Here is a 27,576-nt window from a genome sequence, read left to right on the forward strand (position 1 = left end):
GCTGAAAGTCGCTGGTGTGAACCCTTATTAGGCACCTCTCAATGAGAGGGTCACCGTAGGCCCTAGCGACCTTATTAGGGTTTAAAGCTAGCAGCATCTTTGCATCTGCCTGAAGTACCATATGTTTTTGCTTTCTCAGCACACCTTTCAAAGTAGTTGACTCTAGTTATATATATTCTCGAATATCTTTGAGAGTTCAGTTCAGTTCGGAATGCGTGAAGAGTTATCATAATAAATGTCTTAATATTATAATGAACAAACAAGGGCCTAAGCAACTCGAAATTATATAAAAAATTACAAGTTTTTGGTTAACTCAAAAAAAAAAATTGATATCCAAACTCCAATAACAAATGGCTTAAAAAGAAATAATCACTTAACAGAAAATTTGGCACCCTGAAGATGACTTTCCTATCTTATTTGAAATAATAATAACCATAATCAAATAATTATGAGAATATTCAAATATTAATAATAAAATAATAACAAATAAAAATCGTGTCTAGATTGTGTCTTAATTATGAGTCCAACTTGTAACCCCGAGGAATAAAGTTCTTTAAATTAATAATTAAAATAAAATAGTAATAAAAATAATTAAAGTACAAATAACTAATTATAAATATTAAATAATTACAACTTTTTTTAAGAAAAATATCAAATACAATACTATCTTGAGCCTAATACCAATCGGAGAATTTGTACTCCACCTCTTAGCTATTTTAATACCCTGAACCCATTAAAAATGGGTAATCAGGGTATATATTGGTTTTGTGCAAATGTATGTAACAGGCAGAAGGAAGCATCTCCGACCCCATAAAGTATATATATTCTTGATTAGCATCAATAGCCGAACCGATCTAGCCATGTCCGTCTGTCTATCCGTCCGTCAGTCTGTCCTTCCGTCCGCCTGACCGTATGTATGAACGCAAGGATATCAGAACCTATAAGAGCTAGAGACTTGAAATTTAGCTGTAGGTCCTCCTAATGCCCGCGCAGATCGAGTTTGTTTCCGATATTCGATAACTTGTCCCGTTTCCAAGTAATCGATATCGAAATCTTGTTTTTTGATCAATTTCGGCAAATAATATGAGCTAGAGTCACCAAAACTTGACATGTAGCTTCTAGAATAGTATATATATATCAAGTATCTTTCATTTTATACCTATCGTCACCTCCCCGCTACCACCGCAAAGCTATAAATCAAATTAATTATCCAACTTGTATTGCCCATCAATTTAAGCCACGATTTATATGCAATTGCATTTTTGAGAATACACAAAAATTCTTTATTCTATTCTACAATAAGATGTACTGTCGAAAATTTCATTAAGATCGGTTAAGAAACACAAAAGTTATGCGCGCACGTGTTAGCAGCATAGCTGCTGCGCAAAATCCAAGAATTTCTGTATACATGTACACACACACACATTCATGTCTGCTTTAAGTTATATCAACTGCATTGCAATTGCGATTGTATTGTTTTTTGTGCTGTTATTTTAATTGGTTTTTTTTCCATTAAAGCTCAGTTATTGGTGTGACCCTTGATAGAGGCAGCGGCAAGTGGTGCGGTTAGTTCCGAGTTCGAACCCTGCCAAGGGAACAATTTTTTTTTTCTTTTCATTTTTTTTTATTACTACTAAATCAAACGAGCGCGTAGCGCGAACTGCATTTGGTGTTGGAAGAAGAGGGTTCCGGGTATCCCCTAGTCGGGAGCTTCCGACTAGAACCTCTTACTTGTTCTTTTTATAAATTCTAGACTTTTAAAATGTTTAATTGTTCGACAAAAGCTGGGCTTACTTTTCAATTTAGCCAAAATAATTTATTGGGGCATCCGCTTGAATTTGGTTTGCGTGCAGCTCAGTTGAAACGAAGCAAGGGATATTATATCATTTGTTGAGTTTGGACAAAGCACGTAATGCCATAAAACTAATTTGTGTAAATTTAATTTGAGCTTTCGGCTAGTCGTTGCCGTTGCTGTTGTTGTTGTTGCTGTCGTTGTTGGCCGCAATACAATATTTACAACTTCTAAGCAAACAATTTGCATGTTCGGCTGCCTGTTGGCCGGCGTTGACCTTTAAACACCTGCGCAAACACAGAGCGAGCCCGCACATTATCCGTCGTCCTGCCCTGCAGGGTGGGGAGGGGGAGGGGGCACAAATTGGTGGCATTTGTTTTTCAGCTTTGTGTTAAATACACGACGCGGTCACACCTCATGGCCGAGTGCCTCGAGTTGTTCGGCAAATATTTACGCAATAAAATTTAATGTGTTTCCTATGGTCGAGATGTTAATGGGCAAACAGAGAGCCGTAGCAGGGGCTGCAGAGGGGCAGGACCTACCGATAATTACAAACAAAAACATGCACGCAGCGTCAAGCACGCAATTCAAGAAAACTATTCACAAGAAAAATAAGAATAGCCAAGCTACAAATTATGAAATACGAGTCCAAATAAAGAGAACTGATTAGGTTGCCGCTTACCCGACAGGGCAGATAGGCATGGGTGCCAATCTGCGTGGTCACATTCGATGTGGCATAACCATCCAGATATGGCTCCACCAGGACACCAGTCGCCGACAGGGCGCCGACCTCGGGCAGCAAGGACGACACTTGAGCCGCTGACGAGGATGTGTCCACGCCGTTCTCATCGAAACTGCCGCTGGCTGTGGCTGTGGCTGTGGCAACGGCTGTGGCTGGGGCGGTGGCTGTGGCCGCTGCTCTCATCTGTGGATGCGATGCTGAAATTGATTTGGGAAAAGAGCAGAACAAAATAAAAATCAACTTGATTTCTTGTTAATCGAAATCGCAATTTGAGCTGCGTATCGGGCAGCGCCTTTGTCACGTACAAAGCACACGTGAGATAAGCGTATCAATAGGTGTGTGATTAACAGCCCCTGGGTTAGGGGGTGTCTGATTGGGGATCGGGGCCACATTAAAGCAGCACGCAGATTGTCTAACATCGATTTTCCCCAAGCCCGGGTATTAGGTATTAAATATTAGTATGTGCTGCCTGTTAAGTTTGCAAATTATGTTCGACTTTAATAACTATTCATTAAAACTGGGTATTCATTTATTTGGATTTTTAATAAATACTAAAGACATTCTTAGCTATTCTGAAACTTGTGGAAATATCTTGTCGAGGGTATGATTTATTTTCTATTGAATTGTAAACGGAAAAAAAGCAGACATGGCCGGTCCAATAAAGAATATGTATGCAGTGACAGCTAACATAACCGATCAAATTTCGTTGACGCAAGCTTTTTATAGTTTTCTCCATGCATAACGAATTCCCATAGGCGTTCGCTCCCGTTAACTATATAGTCTCCAATTCTTGATCAGTTGTAACTGTTGTCTGGAGATATCTATAGTCGTTTTTCTGTCAGTTTAATGTGCAAGCCCTTCTCTCAGTCTTAAAGCTATTGTTGTAAAACGAGCTCGGACTATCTGTTGCAGTAAGTACATATAAACTGGTCGAATCGGATACTACTTATCATAGAAAGGATCGGTTAGAAGTTAATTTCATGCAAGGAAGCGCTTGTTTTTGAAGATATCTTAACCAAACTTGACAGACACTAATTTGACATTGTTTCCTACCTATGAGCAAAATCTTAACAAGATCGGACACCCTAACATATAGCTGCCATAGTAATGCTCGGCCTACAAATATGTTTTTTGAAAACATATGATGAAAGAAGCACCTTATCAACATCATATGTTATAGCTGCCATTGCAACGATCGGAGTTTCTTCTATGAGCACCTTTCTTTGTTTCATATAAAAAATTCGTATCAAAATTTCTGCTTACAAATAAGCAATATCTTCATATAATCATACCATTATACATTACACTTAGCTAAACGGAAAGCATCAGTTGCAATTTTCTGCTAAGATTTTTTGCCTTAACTCCTCAATTACAAGCTATGCAAAGTTCCTCAAATGTCTGCAAAACTGTAATCCAAGGCTATTTAATCTTCGGTGTGCTATCATGTTTGTGTTATTAAAATATAAACTTTTCTTCTCAAATTTAGTTTGCTCTAATCCAATCCTTTTGCATTGGTAAGACTCTAATAACTCACATAATTGATAATAAATGGCGCTTGACTTCAATAATATAGTCTCATCGGTGCTATATCTTCATGTAGAATAAATCAATGCAATAAATAATGATTAACATATTGCTTGAATTTGATTTGCTCTACCTCCAGTTCAAATTTCTTGTCATCAATGAATAAATAATTTTGCGCCTCGTTTTATGTGGCATGCGAAATTGACAAACTGCGTTTGGTGCTTTATCAAAACACCCAATGCCAGTGGCAGCTCTAGCAGCAGCAACAACAACAACAAACAACAACAGCAGCGACAACATTAATTGACGATGTGGCAAATATGCGCATGACGCTTGTACACAGAGAAACCCGCAGCGCGTCACCTAACAAAACCGCAAAGTCAGCCAGGCGCAGACACGAGGAGCTGCCACACCTTTAGGCACACACATACAGCTGCAGGTGACGGCAGTTGGCGTGTTTGTGCCTTTGTTTGGTGGCGACTGTCAGTTTTTGGTTTCGAATTAATCAACGCCGTTTAAGTGGCTTCCACGCGTCGTCACCACTCAGCACCAGCAGCAGCAACGACCCAACCACCCAATCAGGCCACCCACCAGCCAACCCAACGCCCACGCGCTTGTGATTTTCGCGCTGCAAAGTTTTTTAATGAATGGCGTTCATTAAAATTGATTGTTGTTTGCGGCGTCACCACAGACGATGATTTGGCAATACGCACTCAGCCACACAGTGGGCCGCAGCCCGGCAGTGCTGGCTGCAGGTCTGGGAGGCTGCAGGGTTCGCTGCTACGCATGATATTTGCTGAATCGCCAATTAACTAGCAATTGCGCCAAATGAAATGCTTAGCAGCTAAAAACGTAGCACAGCCCGCGCCTAACAATTGCCGCTGATTTTGACGTGCTTTTGGCCTTATTTTTGCCTGATGAGTGCACAGGCGTACGCAGAGCCACTTTACTTTATAAATTAATATTTTTTTTGTTGGTAATACACCAAAGCGCGCACCCATTGGGACAATTCAACTTTGATATTGACGCATTTGCCGAGTGTCGCTGACAGTTTCAGTTGTTTTTTTGTTGTTGTTTATAAATTCGTTGGCCAAATCGATTCTATCAAATTGGAATTGAAATCTGTTTTTGCCCTGACCCCAATGCGCAGCGAGCTGAAAGCGAACAATTTTTTTTTAAATAATATTGAAAAAGGGGCAAAATATATATTTTTGTATTTTTTTTAATCAACTTTACATACTATTTCAAAAGCATAATCTTTGATTGGGGATTTCGAGCTGTGCTCTGGGCCAGGGATAAAAATAAATAAAGAGCGAAACTATGATGCAAAGCATCAAGAAAAAAAACATGTATAAAAATAAGAAATAAAATAAACATATGCTAAAATATATAAATAATTATTTTTCATCAATAACATAAATAAAATACAATTTAAAATATATATAAATATATATCATACGAATAGAATTAATAATAAAATAATAACAAATCAAAATATGTTGCACTATTATAACACAAAAAATTATTATAATATTAAATAAAAACAAATATAAAACAATATGTTTAAAGATAAATATTAATCTCTATATATAAAACTGTTTGTCCTGACTGACTGACTGACTGACTGATTGGTGATCAACGCACAGCCCAACCGAAGAGCTAGGAAGCTGAAATTTTCACTGTAGCTACCTTATGTGATGTGGTGCACGTTAAGACGGGGTTTTGGGAAATTCCACCCGAAAGTGTGGAAAAGTCGCGAAAAGTGTTTGTACGTAACTTTTTTGCTGACCATCTGATTTTCTGAGATCTTTGTTTAAATTCATTTTCCATTCCTCCTTGGTGGAAATGGAGGTCAAAGATTTGGTGGGTGACGTTTCGCGCTCAAATTCATTTTCGGAGATCTATAAGAAAAATCATTTGAGACGTGTTTCACACTTTTTTCGTAGGACTCAAACTTCTTCGGGCGGAGTGCGATTTAAAGATTTTTTGGGCGACGTTTTAAGTTGTGTCCGATTTGCTTCAAACTTACTTTCATATATATATATATATATATATATATATATATATATATATATATTATGTTAACATATGTTTATTTTATTTTGTTTTTATTTTATTTTATAGTTATAAAATTTGCATATTATAGTTCTAAATATTTTAGATTATATATAAATATTATTTTATATATATATATGTATATATATATATATATTTATAACTATAAAATTTTTTAACTATAAAATATAATAAAAACAAAATAAAATAAACATATGTAAACATAAATATTTATTAAATTACAGCAAATAAAAATGTACATATTTAAATAAATCAATTTAAGCGTTTTCCCTCATTTTTCATAACATATTTTTTGAAAAATAAATTGTCTTATGCCTATTCAACTTAAATCTAATATTTATTCCTTCAAACCACTTAAAACACATTTCAATACAATTGCCACCAGCTTTTAATGCTTATGTTTTTCTCTTTTTTTCTCTCAGCTACCACTTTAAACATGAGAACCCCAACAAACACAAAATGCACATAAAAAGTGCTTGCAAAAAACAGAAAACAAAAATATGCAAAAGCTTCTAAAAAAAAGGGAAGCGTTTCAGCCCACGGACAAATGATTTGATCCGAGTTTGTGCCCCAATTAAAAGAGCGAATGATTTCGAGTTTGACAACTCGTACGTCAATTTAATTGCTGCGCCGTTTTTGATGGGCACCGGTGACGGTTAGCGTCAGTCAAGTTGAGTGTGGCGGGGCGGAGGGAGAAGGAAAGGGACGGTTCGATGCAGCAGGATATGTTTTGCCCATACGCCTGGCAGGCAGCCGAAATGGGAGAACTGGTTGCCCAAGGCCCTCGTCTGCACCAGAAATCAGCAATCATTTCATCTTTGCCTATTTTGTGCCTTTCAGTCTCCGGGCCTGTCAGTGACAGAGTGTGAGTGTGAGTGTGTGTGTGGCATGTGGCAGTGCCACAAAAAGTGGCAGCAACGTTGGCGTCCACCGTAATTGACAAAAGGTTTCATGCATCCAATGCCATTGCCAGTGCCACTGCTGTTTCCCGATGTCGCCTCTGCTGCGCAGACAAATACACGCACGAGTGCCTGTATGAGGCACACACAGACAGCCAGGGGCAACACACACACACACACACTCAACGCCAGACACGCTGCAATCGACACGCTTAAATTGAAGGCGCGTTGAAAAGATCAAAGCCGTTCAATTGTCAGTGACAAAAGTTGGAGACTCATCCTGTAACATAGTCAGGAGGAGCGGTCGGTGTGGGCGACAAGACTTCGGCTAGGGCGTGTCATCAATGCGGGTTGTCGCTATTCGGTTGAGCGACAGGAGCCGTGTATGATTTGTCAAAGCAACGCCATGATTTGTCCTGCCCTTGGGCCGACTGGCACTCAAACAATTTGCCAAGGCTTTGTTTAGGCTCTGCTGGAAATGAGCTGCTGTTAGTTTCCACGACCGAACTGGCGGTTGCGCAGGAAAATCAGAGATTGGGGATTTGGGAGTGCACAAAAAACGAAATTGAAGATTTGTAGAAGATGAGCAGACCACATATGGCTAAAATTAAAATTTGTTCAAGATCAAAGACAAGAAATAAAGCAGCCGAGTTAAGGAATAGTTATTGACGGCCTGAACAAAACACTTCCCCTAATATTTAATATACAAAATATTTTTCGTCAAAAAAATCGTATGACTTTTTTAACAGATGCCAGCATGACAGTGAAGTCTCATAATCTATAAAATTCTGTACACTTAAACACACGAAATTCGAAAACAAATTCAATTCTCTGACGGGTTGAAGGTGAGCGTATGAACCATGGACATTGTTGAATGCAGTTGCTCTTAATTGCAATTATATTAAATAAAATTCAGTTTAGTTTACGAATTGAAGATGTGCAGCCCTTGCTGTGGACCTTGTTGTACGCCCTGCTGCGCACCTTCCTGCGGGCCCTGCTGCGCACCTTCCTGCGGGCCCTGTTGCAGTTGCTGTTGCGGACCATGCTGTGGCCCGTGCTGTGGACCCTGTTGTAGTCCATGTCAAGGCTGTGGCAGTTGCTGTGGTAAATGCTGTGCTCCATGCTGCAGCCCCTGCTGCAGTCCGTGCTGTGGACCCTGTTGCGGAAAGTGTTCACCTTGCTGTGGACCATGCTGCGGGCCCTGTTGCTGTCCGTGCTGTTGTGGTTCTTGCTGCACTCCTTGCTGCAGCCCTTGTTGCAGTCCATGTTGCAGTCCATGTTGCGGCCCCAAATGCTAAAACTCGGCTCGAATCGGCCATCTAACCACAGTATAAGTAGCTAGCACAAATATTACCATAAATTCGATATAACCCGTTAGAGAATTGATATAACACATCCACACTTCGAATAATAAGAAAAAAAACCCCTAAGCTTAGTGTTTGTAATTATCGTAGAAATTGCTTTGTACGCAAAACGTTTACGAAAGCCGTGCATAGCAAAATGGCAAATTCAACGCTAGCGATAGAGTAGGACCGCAAGAGTATATACTTGCAAGTACGAGAAACGTTTACAAATGGCGTGTAAAGAGGAATAAGTCAATCTCGCTGTCGCAGGAAAGCAAAGATGGAGGAATTAAAAATAAAAACGGTTACGAATGGCGTGGAAATAGAAATAAGGCAATCCTTCGCTCACGAGTGAGTAAATCCAAAAGAAGAAAAATAAGAAACATAATGTATATACGTGCGTATATGGTAATCTTTTAATTTCGAAAGAGTGAGTATATTTCTCTAAAGATTACATACTTTGCATTAGTTCGACATACTTCTATTTGGTTTCTTTCACACAATTCAAAAACAAGTGAGTAAGATATCTCAAATGCCAGCTCCAGTACATATTGGTCTCTGTTATGCTTGCTCACATTCGCTAAAACAGAAGAAACTGCTCCTGGGAGTATATTAATGAAGCTCACAAACGAAAAAAAAACAAAGATGAAACAATTTGTGGCTGTTATTGTGTGTTTGGCTCAGGTAAAAGTTGGTCATTTAAAAGTTATGTGAATTAGAACATAAAACTTGCTGTACGTAAAATTAATTAAAATATCAATTTCAGCAGCATGACAGGGCCAGTACATGAGAACAAACAGCGTACACAAGACACAGACACACAGGCACACAAACGCAGAGCACAGCAAAAGCTCACAAGTTTAAGGGGATACGCACAAAGTCGACGATGACAACTAAAAGAAACTGTCAGATACTCTCTTTCTTATTCGTATTACGTATTCTGTATTCCGCATAACCGGATGTTATTTACAGCTACTGTTGCTGCTGCAGTCAGCGGCAGCTGACAAAACTTTTGCATACTTTAATTAAACATTTTACATTGCAGATGTACACACACACTTACAGATATACACACAGAGTCAGACTGACGCACACACACAGAGCAGGAAAAGTTTAAATAAATGCTTGTTAAATGTCGCAAAATTGCCCGCAGTCTTTTACGGCACTAACTAAGTAACTGCGTTCGACATTCTGCGGCAGTTGCTTAACAATTTCAGAGAAAATGCCCAAAAGCATTTTCCAAGCAATACCGCACACTTTGTATATACAGCTGCTATATTTACGCCCGGTAGATATAGCCTCAGCTACAGATACAGATACATTTGCAGTTGGTCGCGTTGTCAGCGGTGCGGCAACTGTGCGCTGTGGGTCCAGCTACAGCGAACTTAATTAGGGTTAATTAATGTTAGAAAAACACAGCGAGAGAGCGCGAGAGAGAGAGAGAGAGAGACAGGGAGAGAGCGAGGAAGCTAGAGGTATTGACTAACGACAAATTGGCATACAATTTACATTCTGCTGCAGCTGCAGCTGGAGCAGTCAAACCGGAAATGAGTTTTCAAAAGGCCGGAAGGCAGCAATTATGCGACTTGCTTTGTGTGTCATGCCCCCATCCGCCCTTCAACCCTTTTTCACACTCATCCCCACTCTCGCACTCTCTCTCTAGCTGTAATTATTGCCCTGGAAATCGACATTATACTGCGCTCGCAGGCACTGCATAAGGTTGCCACACAGCACAGCTTGTGATTAGCATAACCCATAACATTTTTTGGCCACATACAGCCATACAGGTCCTGTCTAAAATTTGCCAGCTGCATATTTGTATGTCATCATCGCAGGAATACTTCAGCAAAACAAGTAAGAGCGTTCTAGTCAGGTGCGACCGACTGTTAGATACTCTAAGACCTGCAATGAGCCCCTTTTGCAATCAATTTAGTTCCCATACACATACATCCCCGAACTCCAAGCTATGAGAAATGCTATCTCGAAAAGCTTCGGTTCTTAGTCCGATTTTGGTGAAATTTTCTGTGCATAAAAATGACATTTAAATGTCAAAATGTCAAAGCCTAGTTTTAAACATCCACGAATGCATTGATGACAATTTGTCCAGAGGTATGAGGAGGTATTCTGGAATTGTGTATACTATCAGAGTGGCTACATGCAAAATTTGGTGGCACTTAAGATTTGCTCAATAAATCGAATTATCAAATTGATTTTTATAGTATCAAGTCTCTCTGTCTTTTATAATTTCTGATCTCGACGGATATGGCCAGGCTCGGCTCCTTAATGTGGTCGGAGTTGTCTCCTTCTGCATGTTTACCTCTTTTACCTATTTTCCATGGGTTCAGGGTATACAAAATGTAACGAAAATGAAAATGGTTTATGTGTGTGTGTGTTTTGCATAACGCCTTGTGAGGTGGCAAATCCAATTTGGAAGGCCGCCTACCCCTTTCCCACTCTCCTAATCTCACTATTTCCGTATATGTTAGCCGGGGCATTGGGTGGCCCGCTTTTGAGCCGGCTCCTTGCGAAAGGCAGGCACTGTAGCGCACTCAATCTCTATAGGTTGCTTGTATTTATTTTGGCTGTGCTGCACCTTGGGCCAAATTTGTTCAAGGAACAGATATCAAGGGCAAAAACCTGGCCGTAATTGATAGATTGCAGAATTGAGGATTGGAATGCGGGCAAGATGCACAAAAAACGAACAAACTTTAAAGTGGCTTTAGACCAAGTTTTTGCTTACTTTTAGGGTGCCCATTTAAATAGATCAATTCGACTGCAAATGCCATGAATTAACTTAATTTATTCACATTGCATTTGATATATTTGAAGAAGACAGAAAATCGAAAAAAATGGCGTGACATATATTTAATATCTAGACGAGCTGTGCATATATATGGACATTATTGTTTCAGCATTAGCTGCTTTTAATTATGCTTTAAATAAACGTGACGTTCAATGTTTGGGTTCATGTTACAAAAACATCGCCATCTGGATTTGACAAATTTAATGCATAAATAAATATTTACTTAAAAATGCAAAAAACCACAGAGTTATGCATGCTATGTGCGTCATGTCGTAAATTAAATAAATAACAACAAAAATAGAGGATATGAAAAAGTACCGAAAACAAATATGTATTAAAAATACTGACAGCCATTAGATCACGCTTAATAGACCCTAATAGTCTGCGGTTTACATTTGAGCTTCGCATTTCGCATTTGACGCGCTTTGTTTGAATTTATTTATTATTCCATTTATTCCATTTATTTATTAATTATGCAGCAAATTATGTGTTTATCAATTTCCACCCGAAATTTGTCAGCCCTAACCGCATGTGCAAACTGTTTTCCCAATTAATATGCATTTATCTCTTTCGCCCAGTTTTCAAAGCGGTTTCTGTTGCATTTATCGGTTTGACATTTCCAGTTGAAAAGCGGTTTCTATGTTTATGTTGAATTAGCACCAAAAGTTTTTTTTTTTTTTTGCATATAATAATAATATTTATTTATAATCATAGTCATAATCATAATATTTATTTATAATCACAAACCATTTTTTTTTTTTAATTTAAGTTTCCTTTATAGGCCGTTTTTGTTTTAAAGTTAATCAATTATCCCAATTAATTTATCTTCCATAAACACTTCAGATGCAAATAAATTTGGCTTTAATTAATATATTAAGAAAATGTTTCAGATGCCAAAATGAAGTGCTATAAAGAATTTCGAAGATATGAAAAATAAAACAAAAATATTTAATTATCTGGCACTAAGTCCGGCGTTAAGTTTATTAAAATATAATGTTTTGATGAATCTCCAATATTGGAGATAAAAATCAAAATTAAAGAAATACTTACATATTAAATCAAAATTGTTTTCACTTTATTATTTTAATTAAGCCCCGGACCTAGAGCCAGCTAATTATAAAATATAGCAGCATTTAAAAATATAACATAAGAAGAAATAATGAGATAAATTAATATATTTAAATCGAGCTAGCTTTCATTTATAGCTCACATTATCTACCAATTAAAAATGTGCCTTAACTAAAAATTTAGAAACTCTTTTTTGTAAAATCCCAACAGTAATTAGTTCATTAAAATGCAAGTACAAATTCTCCTAAAGTTTTTGCTTTTTTGTTTGTTGTTGCAAATGCTGAAATTTTGTTGTTGTTCATGTTGTTGTTGTTGTAGCTGTCGCTGTCTATTGCATAATGAATGAAGCGCAACGTTAATTTCGCGGCTTTGCCACAAAAACATGTTGCAGCAGGAACATTAGTTTTCAATTTGTGAAAACAAAAATTTGCGTAATATTCAGTGGAAATTAACAAACTGTAAAATACGCATAATGCATATAATAATGGATGGCTGATTTTTTTGTATTGAACCGAGTGGCATTTTGTTGCAGCAGCGAATTAGCTGTTGAGCTGAGCATTACGCAATTTCATAATGGACATTGACGTCAGTGCTCCAGATATAGACATAATGGCAAAACCATGCCCTAAATTTCTCTCGCTCTCTCCGTCTGTATCTCTGTTAGCACGTGTAAATCCCCACCTGTGGCTACATTCATCCATCATTAGTTGAACACAAAAAGGATTTTATGATGCGGTAATGGTGACATAAAAGCACGCACCATCCTGCGCCTCTCATAATGTGGGCGGTGTTAGAGCGGGGTGGTGGGGGTTGGTCTCGGGGTTATATATATGTATTTTTTATGTTTTATGCCTTTTGAGCAAACAAGCTGGCGTATTTTTGAGCTTAGCTCGAAACGCACACATATGAACGAGCATAAACTGTGGGCTGATGCTCTTTCACACACGTTTTAACTAAGCCACAACTTCCGCAACGTGTCATTCAAGCCGTACGTACAGTAAAGCTTCCCACCCGTCACCTACCCCGTCATAAAGTCCATAGAACCAACCTGCAGAAGCTCTGCGACTGCCAATCCGCCACATAGGCGCTGCAGCAGGTGCTTATTATACCCTGTACTAATAAAGTCGCCGAAAGGCAGTGTTTGAAAATTCTCATTCCATAAGGTAAATAAAGCTTCCAAGCATATTAGAGATCGTAGGAGCAGAGTCCGAAAATTTGGTATGTGGATTGTCAAAGAACAAATAAAGCCAAAATATATCTTAGTTGATAAATATTCCCTACCCCGCTAATAATATAGAAGAAGGAAATAACTGGAACTGTTTCATAAAGTATTTCAGCTTACAGCCAAATAACTCAGAGACTGTAGAAAATAGAGTCAGAAAATGTTGTATACATACTATCAAGGAACAAATAAAGCTAAAATTTGTACTATACTCCCTACCCCTGAACTATTATTGGTCAAGGAAATATTATATTTTAAGAACTGTTCCATAAAGTATCAACAGTTATCCAAGTAACTCTGATACTACAGGAAATACAACTGAATGTATTTAATTTTATTAAAGATGGAGAAATAATTTATCTGTAAGAACTATTTAAGCACTTCTTCTATATTATTTTTTCTTGCTTATCTTTGGCTTTATACCTTACAATCTAGCGTAGAGCATACTATTGAAGGAGAAATAATTTATATGTTAGAAAAACTATTTGAGCACTTCTCCAGCCATCTATATTATTTTTTCTTGCTTATCTTTGGCTATATACCCTACAATTGAGTGTAGGGCATCAGAGCGTCCTTCACACTTGCACACATTTTTTGTTTTATGAGCTTGTGGATGGCCGATATTCGCACGTAGTCGCCTGGCTATGGCCGTACCTCAGCGCTACGTTGCATAACTTAGTTTTCTACGCTTAATACAGTTTTACGGGCACTGCACAGCATCCTGACCATGAAGTTGGGGTGGGAGCAGCGACAGCATCGCCGGATGCTCGGCAAATACTTTAAAACGCATAAAAATTCCAACACGTCGTAAACTCGGTGCTTTTAACAGCACACGCCCCCGTTGCCCCGCCTACATACAGGAGGCACCACAACAGTCAGCAATCAACTGTACACACACTCACAAACAGACACACACACACAAAGGCAACACCCCGCAAGCGGAGTAGCTCGCTTTGTTGCAAGTCATGCACATCAAGTGTAGTTGTTGTTGGTTGTCGTTGTTGCTGTTGCTGGTTGTTGGTCTCTCATCGCGCCACGTCACGGACGCCTTGTCTGTTCCGCTGCAGTTAACCTGCAAAGTAGCGCAATTTGTTGATAGCAGGTGAAATTTCATTTGCGAGCAGTTTATATTTTTTATGCCACCTAATGATGGAGTCGCCGCGCAGCGCAGAGTGCAAGCGTGTAACGCGTTCTAAACACGTTTTGCGCCATAAAAAAAAAGGGAAAGAACCAAATAAGAAAAATAAACGCAATTGTTTTTTATGTCAATTATGCGCCTGTGCATATTTTTCACAGCGTGTCTGCATAACTTTGCAAATAACTCTAAAATAATTGCGAAAGCAGATGCTTATAGCACAAAGGCGTCGCAGTTGGAGCTAGTGACGATATATTTCCAGAAATATATTTTAATGTAAGCATTTAAAGCAACTGCTCGTTTAGGTAAACGTGTATTAGTAAATGCGGTTGTATAAGTGAGCTTTTAACTGCGCGCTACCAGCTCAGCTATGCTAAGCTTTAAGCTTTTGAAGCGTAAGCATCGGTGTGCCCTGTTCGTGTGCGAAAGCCCTTACTCGAGTGCTGAAAATTTAATAAAATTGTATGTCAACTTAATTTGTATAAAGAGTTTTTGTAACTTCTCCTAACCAGTGCAAACTGTAGTCTAAAAAGTTAACATAGCTTGTTGTTCTATTTGTAGTTCCTCTCAGCTGAGTTTTGGGGTTGTTGTAGCTAGAGTCCACATTAATATCACTTTACCTCAATCTGTCCAATTTTCCAATAAAGCTCCTGAAATCTGAAAACTGAAAGCGCTTTAAACTGCAATGGCAAAGTAAGGACCTGGCTGCAGATCCATATTGTGTATGGCAACAAAACTGCCTTTTAACTTTTGCATAAAAACAACGCAGCCGGCAGCAGTTAGTGCAGCTGAGAGTTGGGACCCAGTAAAGGATGCAACTTTCTGCTGCTAAACGAAAATATAAAACACTTAACTCGTCTGCAGGCAACGGCGATGCTGATGCTGAGGCTGCATCTGAAGCTGAAGCTGGCGGTGACTCACTCAAACAGTACGTGCCAGAGTTGCCTCTAACCAAACCAAAACACACACAAGACACACAACACACACTTCACACACACACTCACAAAACACGCTCAGTGCTCCGTCCGCTGACGCCCTGCAGCGGCAACAATTTGATGGCACTCTGCGACGACACTACGACTGCGGGGAGCTGTGGATCGTGTTGTAAAGGGGGGAGGGGCGTCAGACATAGTACATGGACAAACAAACAAGTACAGACATTGCTACACCCGTCCGACTGGCCGTAAATCTGGGTCAGTTTTTGGGCAACAGACAGCAGCCAAAAGGGGGCCCATCTGGGTGCCAATAACAAACAGTGGCAAAAGGCCAGGCAAATAGGGCCAGAAACTACAATTTCTACTTTCTTTCTATTTACAGATCGGCTGGCGATAAAACAAAATTCCAATTGGGCTAATTAGAAGCCAAGGAGGTTGCAAAACTAAGTTACAGCTGACAGGCTTGGCCCCAGAAAAAAAATGGAATGGAGCTGGGTTGAAAGATTGGCCTGAACTCGTAAAGGAAGATATGTAAGACTAATGTACAAATAAAAAATATAAAATCATCTGTTCATGTATAGATAAACTCAGATACTCTCACTTTCCACTTGCCATGCATAAAAATGAATACAAGTATTTATTCAGATTTAAAAAAAATGTATTAAAAAAAGAAACTTCATTGAAGTCCAATTTTTAATTGTGATAGTCTCTAATAATACATCAAAACATTTTCCTATTATTTTAGAAGTAAGAAATTTTAATGTTTTTTGACTAGAAAAAAAATTATAAATAACAGTTAAGGAAACTAAATAAAAATAAAAAACAAGCATAAAAAAAAACAAAAAACCACTAAAAAAAAGAATTTTAATAAAACTTAAAAAAAAAAAAAAATATTATAGAAAAAAAAATTTTAAACAAATGATAAATAGTAGCAACATGTTTCTGTGAGTATTAGAAAAAATATTTAAAAAATAATAATATTAAAGTGCAATTGTAATATTAAAAGTTAAAACTTTCTTATAATAACATAATACAGCTGCATGATCTTAAATCCCACTACATAATATTTGTATACCCAAATAGGCGAAACATACCCACTGTGCGTGCTGAACACTTTCCTGGGTATTCAATAGAAAGCGCGACTTGCTGTGGCCAAACTCGAAAGTCTGCGGTGCGAAGGGGCTGAACGTGGCTTTAATAAATAACAGGCAAAGTTTAAATTGCCGTTAGCATAAATTATGAGCAGTTAGAGCCTTGGCTGCTGCATTCAGTCAAAGTCGACGCCATTTTGGCTGGCTGTGCTGCGTCTTTAGCGAATGGAGCAAAAAACTTGCCAACTCAACGGGCGGCCAAAAGGGCGGGTAGAGCGGGCAATGGTAGCTATGAATTTTGGCCAGCTGGGCGAGTAGGGAGTAGATGGCGGCAAGATTTCAATTTGCCTGCTCGCTGTTTATGGAGCAGCGGAAACGCCGACCGAGTCATAAAGCATTTCCTGCACTCATGAATCGGCTGCAGCCACAGAACTAAAGTTCTTGGGTGTGTTTTTGTGTTTCTCCCGCAGAATCCCGAGAAAATGGAACACTGACTGGCTGACTGGCTGCTTTCTGAATGCAGCCTTGGGCATGTATTATGCGCCGCGGGTTGCTTTTACATTTACCTAGCGATTGTTTTGCCGAAACAGCCCAGATCACTCCCAGCCACTCCCCCCTCCCACCAGCTTAGCCGGTTGGCTGGCTGGCGTGTTTCGTATCACATTCAGACCGCAAGTATTCCACATTGTTTGCCGTCGAATAAACCAAATAAAAAAAGAAATAGCCGCCCGCACACAGTTCGTGTTTATTTGTTTTGCGAGTGCGGGGCTCAGTGCCATTATCCTGGTATGCAGCCAGGCAGGATCTTTGCGAATGCCTTCGGCATTTTTGGCGTGCATTCCATTCGACTTACCCAGTTCGCATTTAAAATATGCTCGCCGCATCGCATTAAATGCCCGCTTAAAGTGTTTCATTGAATTGCACAAATATCCTCAATTTGGAATTTTATTAAATATATATAAATATATTTTTTTTTTTTAAATAATATTTTATTTGTTTATCAATTGATTTCATTTTATTTTTTTATTTAAGTAAGTTATATAAATAGCTACAGTATTTTGCATATTTAATTAAGCTCCCATAGTTATTCAAATATTTTTTCTTAGTAGCATTAAAAGATAAAAATTTACAATTATTCGAACAAGTTTTTAATACTAAATTTCCATATACATACATTTCATACGTACACTTCATTTGATGTTGGAGCAACCGTAATATGCGTAATTCACGTGCATTTATCCGATTTGGCTAAAGCCAAAAATATGCTCGTATGTCTCCTGAAAATGTTGTCGATTTCGATCGATAAAATTTCTCGTATCTTTTCTGGGGCGGCCACACAAAATGCAATATATGCATAGTCTCGCCGCTTTGAACTGCACTGAAACAGCTCGAACTAACTGATTTTATCGGAGGCTGCTTTGGCTTATTAAAAGAAAACTAATTTTGTTTTCAATCTAGCAGCTGCAACCACAAATTGGGTGCTTGACTTTCTCAACGCACCACCACCATCAACTAGCCCACCTGTGCGCCACGCCCATTTTTTGGTGTCATTTGCATTTAAAATTTGAACGAGTTTTCTTTTTAGCCCGATGCGAAAATGCACTGGAAATGAATTTTTGCATAATGTGACAGTGTATGTGTGTGTGTGTCGAAAATTCACTAGAGAATTTGACAGAGAATCGAACAAAACGCGCAGCCTGGGAATCCAGAACGAGCCGGGGACCAACCAAACGACCCAAACAGGCAACGAGCCAACGAATGGGCTAACGGTTCGACTCTATATGCAAATTACGCGCATTGCACTGTCATGAATTGTCACCCATTTTCCGACTGAGATGCTTCGACACGCGTCCACGCCGCAGTCACCACTGTCCCGGGAACCGGGACTGGGGTGAGAAGGGATGCCAGTGGCAATAGAAACGACCACATGAACATTGACAGGGGCTCTGGGTGGCGAGGCGAGGCCAAACCGCAAACGTTCAGCCTGCATTTCACACAGGCGCTGCAACGTCACGCTTGTGCAACACACATACGCCCCGTATGCCGCCAGAGGCCGTCAGGGAGTCGGCATGAATATATTTGCTGCTAATATTGCCGACCAAATGGCATGGAATTGCTAATTTTATCAGCGTGTGCTCGTGTGTAATGGCGAATCCTTTTGCCTTTGCGCGCAATTCCGGTATTCGGTTAAGGAACAATTGAGCGCAACATTGCGCATACGCAACGTTGGTCTGGGTTTTTTTTTTGGTTTTGTGTGCTATCTACGCGCTTTCGGCCATGATTCATTTTATGTTAGCCATTCCGGCTGGCCGTAAAGATTGATAATTATGTCAGGCTAATATTATGCGCCATAAAAAGATACATCAAAAGCAAAAATGTATATATTTTATGGCAAGCATTTTGCTTCCATTCAGCAGCAGCATCCAATGAATATAAACAATAACAATTGAAATAATAGCAAAATCGTATCCTATCACAAGCTCGCACCCAACCGCGTTGATGCGGAAGGACTAAAGGCCAAAATCCTGCATGTTGCCAACTCCCACTCTTTGCCTTTCGTAAACCATGTCATTCTATTCATTCATTCAATCTCCCTCCCTCCGTCTTTCTTTTTGTCTGAACAACGATTTAATCGCAGTAATGGAAATGTCTCTCTTCTTTTTTTATTAGAGCTTTCCATTTGAACGTTTTTCTATTCGAGCATTTGCCATTTTAATTTGTTATATTTTTTTTGTGCCCTCAGATCTGGTTGGTTTTTTCTATCTAGCGAGTCAACGGAAAAAATTGTGTTGCATAGGAAAACAATCCAATGATTTGTATTATTTATCAACGCCCACGGTCAATCGCACAGCTGACACAGTTAACTATCGTATTTATTTATTTTGCACGAATAATTGTTATACATATAGTTAAATCTTTTGGAGATGCCTCTCTCACTACGTTATTTATGGAAATCTGACAGAACTCGTATATTATAAGAAGGACATTTGGCATGGTCTATGTTTAGAGGTATTGCAATAAGTAGCGAGAAAGTACCAAGTACCACAGAGAGAGTGGAAAGCTAGGTAGCCGACGAAAAGTTAGGAAGGAGGATAATACTTAAGGCTTAAGATATATATTTTTAGCAGAACTGAACTAACTTTAACCATGCTCGAAACTATATATGGGTTGAGTACAAAATTATATAGTCGAGTATTATTTAGCAGCGTTTACCTGATACCTGAGTAACAATGAATGTTTACCTTTCTAAGTTCCAAGGAGTTCAAGTGGTGCTTTCCTTACTTAAAAATTTATTAAATCTCCCTCTCAACTAATTAAAGATCTCCAGTAACTTAAAGAACATATTTCTTACATTTTGATGTGATTGTTTGACTTGTTTTCTTTAGTTTATTTTTATTTTTTCTAATTATTTTATTTTTAGTTCGTAGCCAATATGGTGTCCCTTTACTTTATAAACGAGTTTTTAATCAGTAATTATAAATATTTAACCATTTTAAATGTATATATACTAGAAAACTCTTCGTTATAACTCTTTATTAAAACTTCATTATAATCTAGCTTCTACCTAAATTTTATTTATTTTATTCTTTTTTTTTTTAAATATTGTATCCCTTAATTTTTGACTCTACCTTTTTTATAGATGAATTTTTCGTTTCTTTACACTATGAAGATTTTTGAACCAATTATTGCAAGCTTCCTTTCTTTCTTTCTTTCTTTTTGTAAATTGATCAGTTTTCTAAGATTTTTATTAAACTTCCCTATTTTAATTATGTTTATTTAATTTTATTTAATTTTATGTACATCCTATGCTCTTTTAGATGAACCAATTACTGTAAACTCTTTTGCTTCGACTTGTAATTGGATCTGTTTTCGCTAATTAATATTAGGTTATTTCAATTCTATTTATTTTATTATATTTATTTTCCAGTAGTTTATCCTGCAACTTTCTCCAACTTAATTTTTTTTTTTAGAGATCAATTTTCTCCCGTAAAATGTCTTCTATATTTTAGAGTGTTTCTTCTTACGAACTCTTTCATCTCTTATATTATAAAAATATTAGTTCAATAAAGATTTTTTCCGGCAAATGCATTTAGATGCACGAGCTGCTGCCCACACAGATCCCGCGGATAACGTAGAGTTATGGCTAAGGCAATATATGTACACACAGATAGTGAGTACACATGTAACTGTAACTATACCCGTAACTATAACTGTAACTCAGTTCGTCTCAGTAGTTGCTAAGGCAGCGAGGGCTAGGGGACTTGACTAGGTTCAAAGTTAATATTAAACTGGCGCGGGGTAAAGAAGTTTCTAAACAAATGCCGGATTTTGTGAGTACACATGCAGCGCGTGATGCTGTCTCCTCTAGCTCTCTCTCTCTGTCTCCCTCTCTTTTATTTTTTTTTGCGCGCGTGTCGCCGAATTTATAGCTAACAATATTTTTGAAAACTATGTGTATGCATGAAGGAGAAGGGGGAAGGGAGACGGGCTGGGTCGAGACAACGCACAACAAATGGCAAACAACGTAAATAAACAAAGCGCTGAAGCGGGCTGACGGGAGCGAGGGTTACGGTATTGGCAATGGGGTATCGGGCATTGGAGGATCGGATAGTGGCTGCGGGTGGGGGTGGGGTAGGGATTGGTTATGAGACTGCTAGCTGGCTGGCACGGAAGGAACAGGAACAATGCGGCAGCGTAATTTGAATGCACAATGCGAGCTGCTCCGGAGCTTTCATTTTTGTGTGGAAAAGCAGCGAGCAGGATGCGATGCAGTGCACCCGCTCGTTCGGTTTTATCTTTATGCGTTGTGTGTTTCTTGCTTTTTGTTGTTTTTGTTTTTTTTTTGCTGTAGTTCTGTTTTTTGTGTGTGTGTTTTCTGTGCGCTTATTGCATTTGTCTCGATTCGTTTGGTTCGCACAAAAACAAATTGCCGGAAGTATGCAAATGCATGATGCAGCTTATCAGATATTGTTTGAGAGCTTGGCTCTGGGCATTCGGCTCTGGGCTCGGCCAGCTGATTGGTTGTTGGGCTAGGGGGCTAGGGGGTGTGGCACTTGGCACTCATTTGCCTTGCAAAAAGGCGCTCTACACTGGCTGTAAACAAAAGTAAGGCGACAGCAAATAACTCTCAGAGACACTTCTACAGAATTGAACTGTCAGCTGCAGCGTGCCCCCAACCCCGCACCCACTCGACGTCCCCTTCAGCCCACCTCTGAGATTGCTGCTCGCCAAAATTGAATTACATTTTCACTTCACCTTATGCTAAAAAGCCGTCAGAAGGCAAAAGGCAGACAGCAGCAGCGCTGATAAAAATTAATTAAAATCTTGAGAGTGTTTTTTGCTTTTTTTACAGCATGTCTGCTGCAGATTTTCATTATTGCCATTTTTGCAATGTATAGAGCCCCTCTATTTTTGGCATATATTTCTATTGCGAGACACAAAAGTCTGAATTGAAATATATGAGGATTATAATAAAAAAAAAATTAAATTAAATTTAATTTAAAATATGTCTTAAAATTTGAGGTGATAAGATGGTCAAAAATAGAAGAACCTAATTTTGGACAAACATTTACACTTTTTATACACTTTTTAAGGCCTATTAGAAATTGTTAATTTTACTAAGTACACTTGTTTGGCACCCCAAGAAGTTCTGGAATATTTAATCTAATTTTAAGAAATGCAGCCCTAAATACTTACAAGTATTCCCCCTCTCATAGTTTGAAGTTAAAGTGGATAAAAGAATGCCACTGAATAATTGAGCTAATTAAATGAAAATATTTATGACAAATATTTAACTAGATGAGAACATTTTCTTGAAGCAACCAACGAAATTGCGGGCTTTTAATATTCAATTAAATATATTTATAAAATTCGTATTAAGACTTTTCTCACATTTAAGCTTAGGCAAAAGTAATATCGGTTATATTTGCCATCATTTAATACTTGAAAAATTATAATCATATAATATATATATCGTATACATAAGATATATCATATATATCATATACATCATATACTTATTATTTATATCATATATGTCATATTTATCATTCATATCATATACATCATACATATCATTTATATCATATATATATTATATATATATTATTTATATTATATATATCATTTATATTATATTTAACATAAATAATTCATGTTTAAGTTTAGGCGAAAAGAAAATGTGTATAAATGTCATATTTTAAACTTGAAAATGTTCAGTTGTTCTATATAATGCTGTAATCTATTAAAGAGTTTCATTTCCTACTCGTAAGCTGGCCTAGCTTAGCATAGTTATATGCTAACATCAGTCCACTGTCAATTGTTTTTATCGGCTACTTCACAATATATATTTCACTGTCAAGCGACATCCTATGTCATTTATAATAGCTCGAACTTTGTGACATTTACACAGAGTCCGACATAGTCCACAGTCCAGCAATGTTCGGACTGCTCAGGCTTGATAACGTTTTTCTTCATTTTTTTCGTTTCCTCCCCTAGAAGCTGACATATTTTGTGCAGCACTTATACATGATTATTTGATATTTCCATACTTTATACACGCTCTCATGTAATTCATGCCCCGCTCCAACTTCAGAAAGCCATTCCCTAAGGGCGGTTGATGGGTTGGGCGCCTTCTATCGCCATCGTCCTGCTCTGAAACTTATTGATAAATGATTGTGAAGGATTTTTATTGGCTGTGCTGTCACAACGCTTGTCTCTGGCTTCAGTCGCAGCTCCCTGCTGATGGCCTGGACACGGGACTCGCTTGTCCCTTTGCCAGCCCTTGGTTATAACTGGGTGATACCCGGATGCATAGTTGCCGGTGCTGGAGCACACGCTCTGACACCCAGCTGCCGGTTCTGTCTTCTGTCTTCTTATCAACAGTTTAGCGGCTTCTGTGTCTGACAGGTGAATAAAAGCAGCTGTCAACACTTTTTCCATGCTGCTGTGTATGTGTGTGTGTGGGTGAGTGCAACTCCATTAATTTTGATATAAAGCATATTGATTTTTACTTATGAGCGCTTTGTTTTGCTTATATGCTATAAATTCAGCAGATAGGTTTAGGCATGATATCTATTTTATGGCATTTTACAGCACTAGCATCAAATATTGACAGCCTTTGACAAGTGTTAAGCATACTTTTTGTATACAAATTAATTTAATCTCAATTATATGAAAATACAAAGTATATTGATAGCGGAATTTAACTAAATGAATAGGGAATTCCACTGCTAAAGCTCTTTTCAACACTGGAAATAGCACTTTTTACTGTCAATTGTGGAGCATTTTATAAGCCAATTAGGGCTAATTGCTACATATGCTAAGGCTCTTAGCCAAGCAAATGGCAATCAACAGTTGGAAATCATGGCCTAAAGACGACATCATCGAAGGCCAATTGAGCCACAATGCGAAAGAGCATTTTATGCCCAACTCCGAATGTCATAAACCAATTCAATGGCCCATAAGGTGCTGACAGGGTGTGTGCATGTGTGTGTGCTTGTGCGTGTGTGTAGCCCGCCCACATGTGAAGAGGAAAAAGCCAATGCAGTTCTGCTTTTAAATCCGCACATTGCTGTAAAATTTATTGATACACTCTGCTTGCAATAAAAATTGATGGCAAAAACACATTTACACTGACAAAGCAGCTGCAAGGGCGAGATGTAAGTGCGGCGGGTGCCAGCTATAATTTTTCATTTCATTGTTTTGAGTTTTTCTTTTTCCTCTGCCGCACTGTTTTTGGGGAGCCGTGGGAAAATGCGCGAACGCAATGGATAAAGTGCGCCGACAAAAGCCAAAGTAGCAAAAGGCAACGGCGCAAAATTCTTTCTATGCTGCAGAAGGAAAACTCGTGAAAATGGCAGACGGAACTGGAAACGAATATTTTTTTTATACATTTATTTCGGCGGAAAAATGTGCGAGTGGCATTGGAAAGTGGAACAGTAGGATCGGCAGGGAGGGAGAGGAGAGACAGCCACTGCGACAGCTGAAAACTGCAATAAACCCAAAACGGATGGAAATAAAAGCAGAAAAATAATGTCCCAAGCTAAAAAGGAAAGTGAAAAGTTTTCCCACAACAAAAATAAGATAAATAAAAATAAATAAATTCCATAAGTAAAACGCAGCCAACAAAAAAATAAAGAAAGAGCAAATGAAATAAAAACAATTGTTAAGCTGGCCAAAAACCAAAGCGAAGCGTTGCTGATTTTATTTTTATTGCCATAATTTATAGACAGACTATATGGTAACGTAACTACGTAACACAACTTTAGGGCTAGCCACGCGCATTACGTGCGCTTTTAGAGCACTTAAGTGTGCCCAAACTCTTAGTTCTTAGTTGGCCGAGATACGAGTGCCAATTGTGGGCTAAGAAGTTGCCCGCCTCGCATGCAAATCATTTTTAAATGCTTACAAATTTCGTTCAATTTATTTTGACGCTGCTCAGAAATAAATTACAACAAAGCCGCAGCCGCACGGAAAAAGTTATGAATAATGTTTAAAAATAAAACCAAACGGAATGGTAAATAAATCAATCTTACACCCAGCGCCAAGGCAGAGGTAAAAGTCAATGAAGCTGCGGGGCAGCGGGGCACCGGGCCCAACTGTGCGCCCAGTAAATTTGCTGTAAAACGCAAAGAACTTGAAGCCATGCACAGCGAGAAAAATCAATAAAGATATTTTATAAGCACGATATAAGTCGAGCTACTAGTTGGGGGCTGGGTCAACTGTAAAGTTTTTTACCCTCACACGAACAACAAGCCCAGTTATGGCATTAAAATCCAACAGCATTTTTTATGGCCGCCCCTCAGTTGGCCAACTTCGAGCTCGTCTCCACCTCTCGCTCCCTCTCTGTCGCATATTTGTCTGCTCATTTGCGTTGGCTTAAAGTTTTGCCTTGCCGATGGCTGCCTCTTTGTCTACCCTCTGCCAGCGCCTGATCATTTACAATTCAACATTTTGCCCGAGCTCATGAATTATGTTTTCATGTTTTGCATTTTCACTTTTTTCACTTTTCTTGTTGATGTGGGGCTCCCCTCTTCCCTTCCCTTTAAGTCTGTGAAGACAGCAAAAAGTACGCTAATAGCTGCTTATAGAAGCAATGAAGCAAAATCAGAAAATCGAAAAAATTTCCTTTAATTTTCATTCTAATTTCCACTCCGAAAACTTTTCCAGCGAAAAGCTGTCGGGCTTCATTAAAATCGTTTATGCTTTAAATAAAATCAATTATTTGCCATAGTTAAAGCAATTTTAGGCTAAATGGAGCTGTGATTAAACCAACGGCTGCCAGCGAGTGGAAATTGGCAGCCTCTTGACTAAGTGAGTTAACTGTTTTGACATGAAGTGCACGTACGAGTGAATGCGATTATTTGCATAAGAGCACGTGGCAAATGCAAGCGAGAAAATCAGAAAAAAAAAATCAGCTGGCAGCTCGGCGAGCGCCCCCAGGGCGTATGCGTGTTGAACAAAAAACCAATTTATGCAGCCAGCTGCGCCCACACACTTGCCCCTACAAAACGGTTAAACTAATTTGTAAGCTTGTTTGTAACAGCTAGTAGGTGAAAATTGAATTGAATCCAACGTGCATATTTTCATCAAATAACATTTATCTCTCCGTTAAAGTTGGCATGGAAAAGCGAAGCACAAACTTAATTTTATTTATTTAATTTTCAATTTATACCGAAAGAGTATTTCAATTGCGACTTTCTGCAAATTTATTATATTGTATTTTTTGCTGTTAATTTCATATTTTTTTAATCTTTTTTTGTGTTCAGCTGTTGAATTGCGCCGCTAACAATCGTAAATTTGTAAATTGCTTCATTCACAATTGCTCTACAGCAACAACAACAACAACAATATCAGCTGCGACCCTTTAGGACTGAAGTCGATATTACAACATTTGGCCGACAGGCACTCATTCATTTTTAATGATAATTACACATACACACACTTATATACACATGTATCTGCAATTGAAGCTGTAATTGAACCGTAAGTATCTGCAGCTTTTATGGGTTCTGCTGACACGACCTATATAATAAATGAGTTCGTATTTATATATAGTAAAATTTATAAATATATACAATTGAAGCCTAAACCGATGCTGACTAAGAATAATAGGAAAAATCTATGAAAAATCTATGAAAAATCTATGAAAAATATATATTTTTTTTAAGTTTTCCTGTGCAAAGACGGGTAACACCAGCAGGTAAGCACTTGCTCAGACAAATCTTAAATAAATCAGTTAATTACTAATTTTACTTTTCATCAGTCGCGAAAAAGTTTGCGGCATACCCTTAATAAATATATAAGTCGCGCTCAAGCAGAATTTGCAAAGTTTTCGGGTTATCTGAGCTCAATAAAAGCTTTTAATTTGATTAATTAACCCAAAAGCATTTTTGGCCACTTTCCTAATTAACAAAAAGAGTTAATCAGCTAATTGGGTAAACGCAACTTGAAATGTTAATTGCAGGCCAGAGCACAATTGTCTTAAATATTTCAAATTAAGATTGTTTTTCCTTTCGAGAACTTACCAATTGTCATGTAGAGAATGCCGCCAATAAGTAACTGTGCCAGCTGCTTGAAGCGATGTGTTGCTCTGGTGGTGCTCCTGGTAATGGTGGTGCTGGTGGGCACCCTGCCAATTGCGGCTATTCGCATTTTTGATCGATTTTTCCACAAGCGCATGCTGCGCTCCTGTCCCTCTCTGAGAGCTCTGATAAATGTGTTCACCTACGCAGAAATAATGCGAATCTCGGCACTTTCACTTTTACTTCTATTTCGCTGCACTGAAGAAGGCGGCAATTGCCGCGTCAGAGATATGTAAACGCATTTAACACCTAACCGAAAAAAATCTCTACTTCTGTTGTTTTTGGTGAATGTTAAAGATTTTGCCACTCGGTTTGTTTCACTCTTGATTTCTGCGCACGTCGACGAAATTTTACGCGCAA

At 38.4% G+C, this 27,576-nt stretch overlaps 1 protein-coding gene across 1 annotated transcript in view; it reads right to left on the reverse strand.

Annotated features, from left to right (window-relative positions):
* dpr11 (defective proboscis extension response 11) overlaps positions 1 to 27,501 on the reverse strand; it is a 43,764-nt gene extending 16,263 nt beyond the window's left edge. Inside the window, exons 1-2 of the mRNA XM_064684150.1 lie at positions 27,160 to 27,501; positions 2,475 to 2,731 (exon numbers count right to left, since the gene is read on the reverse strand). Coding sequence (XP_064540220.1) covers positions 2,475 to 2,731; positions 27,160 to 27,313 — 411 coding nt within the window. The 5' untranslated portion in view covers positions 27,314 to 27,501. The remainder of the gene's footprint in view (positions 1 to 2,474; positions 2,732 to 27,159) is intronic.
* Between the last annotated feature and the right edge of the window lie 75 nt (positions 27,502 to 27,576).

Source organism: Drosophila montana, unplaced genomic scaffold (genome assembly GCF_035044405.1).
Source record: "Drosophila montana isolate Dmon_TW-CO22-7 unplaced genomic scaffold, ASM3504440v1 contig_2669_1, whole genome shotgun sequence".
Taxonomy (NCBI): Eukaryota; Metazoa; Arthropoda; class Insecta; order Diptera; family Drosophilidae; genus Drosophila; species Drosophila montana.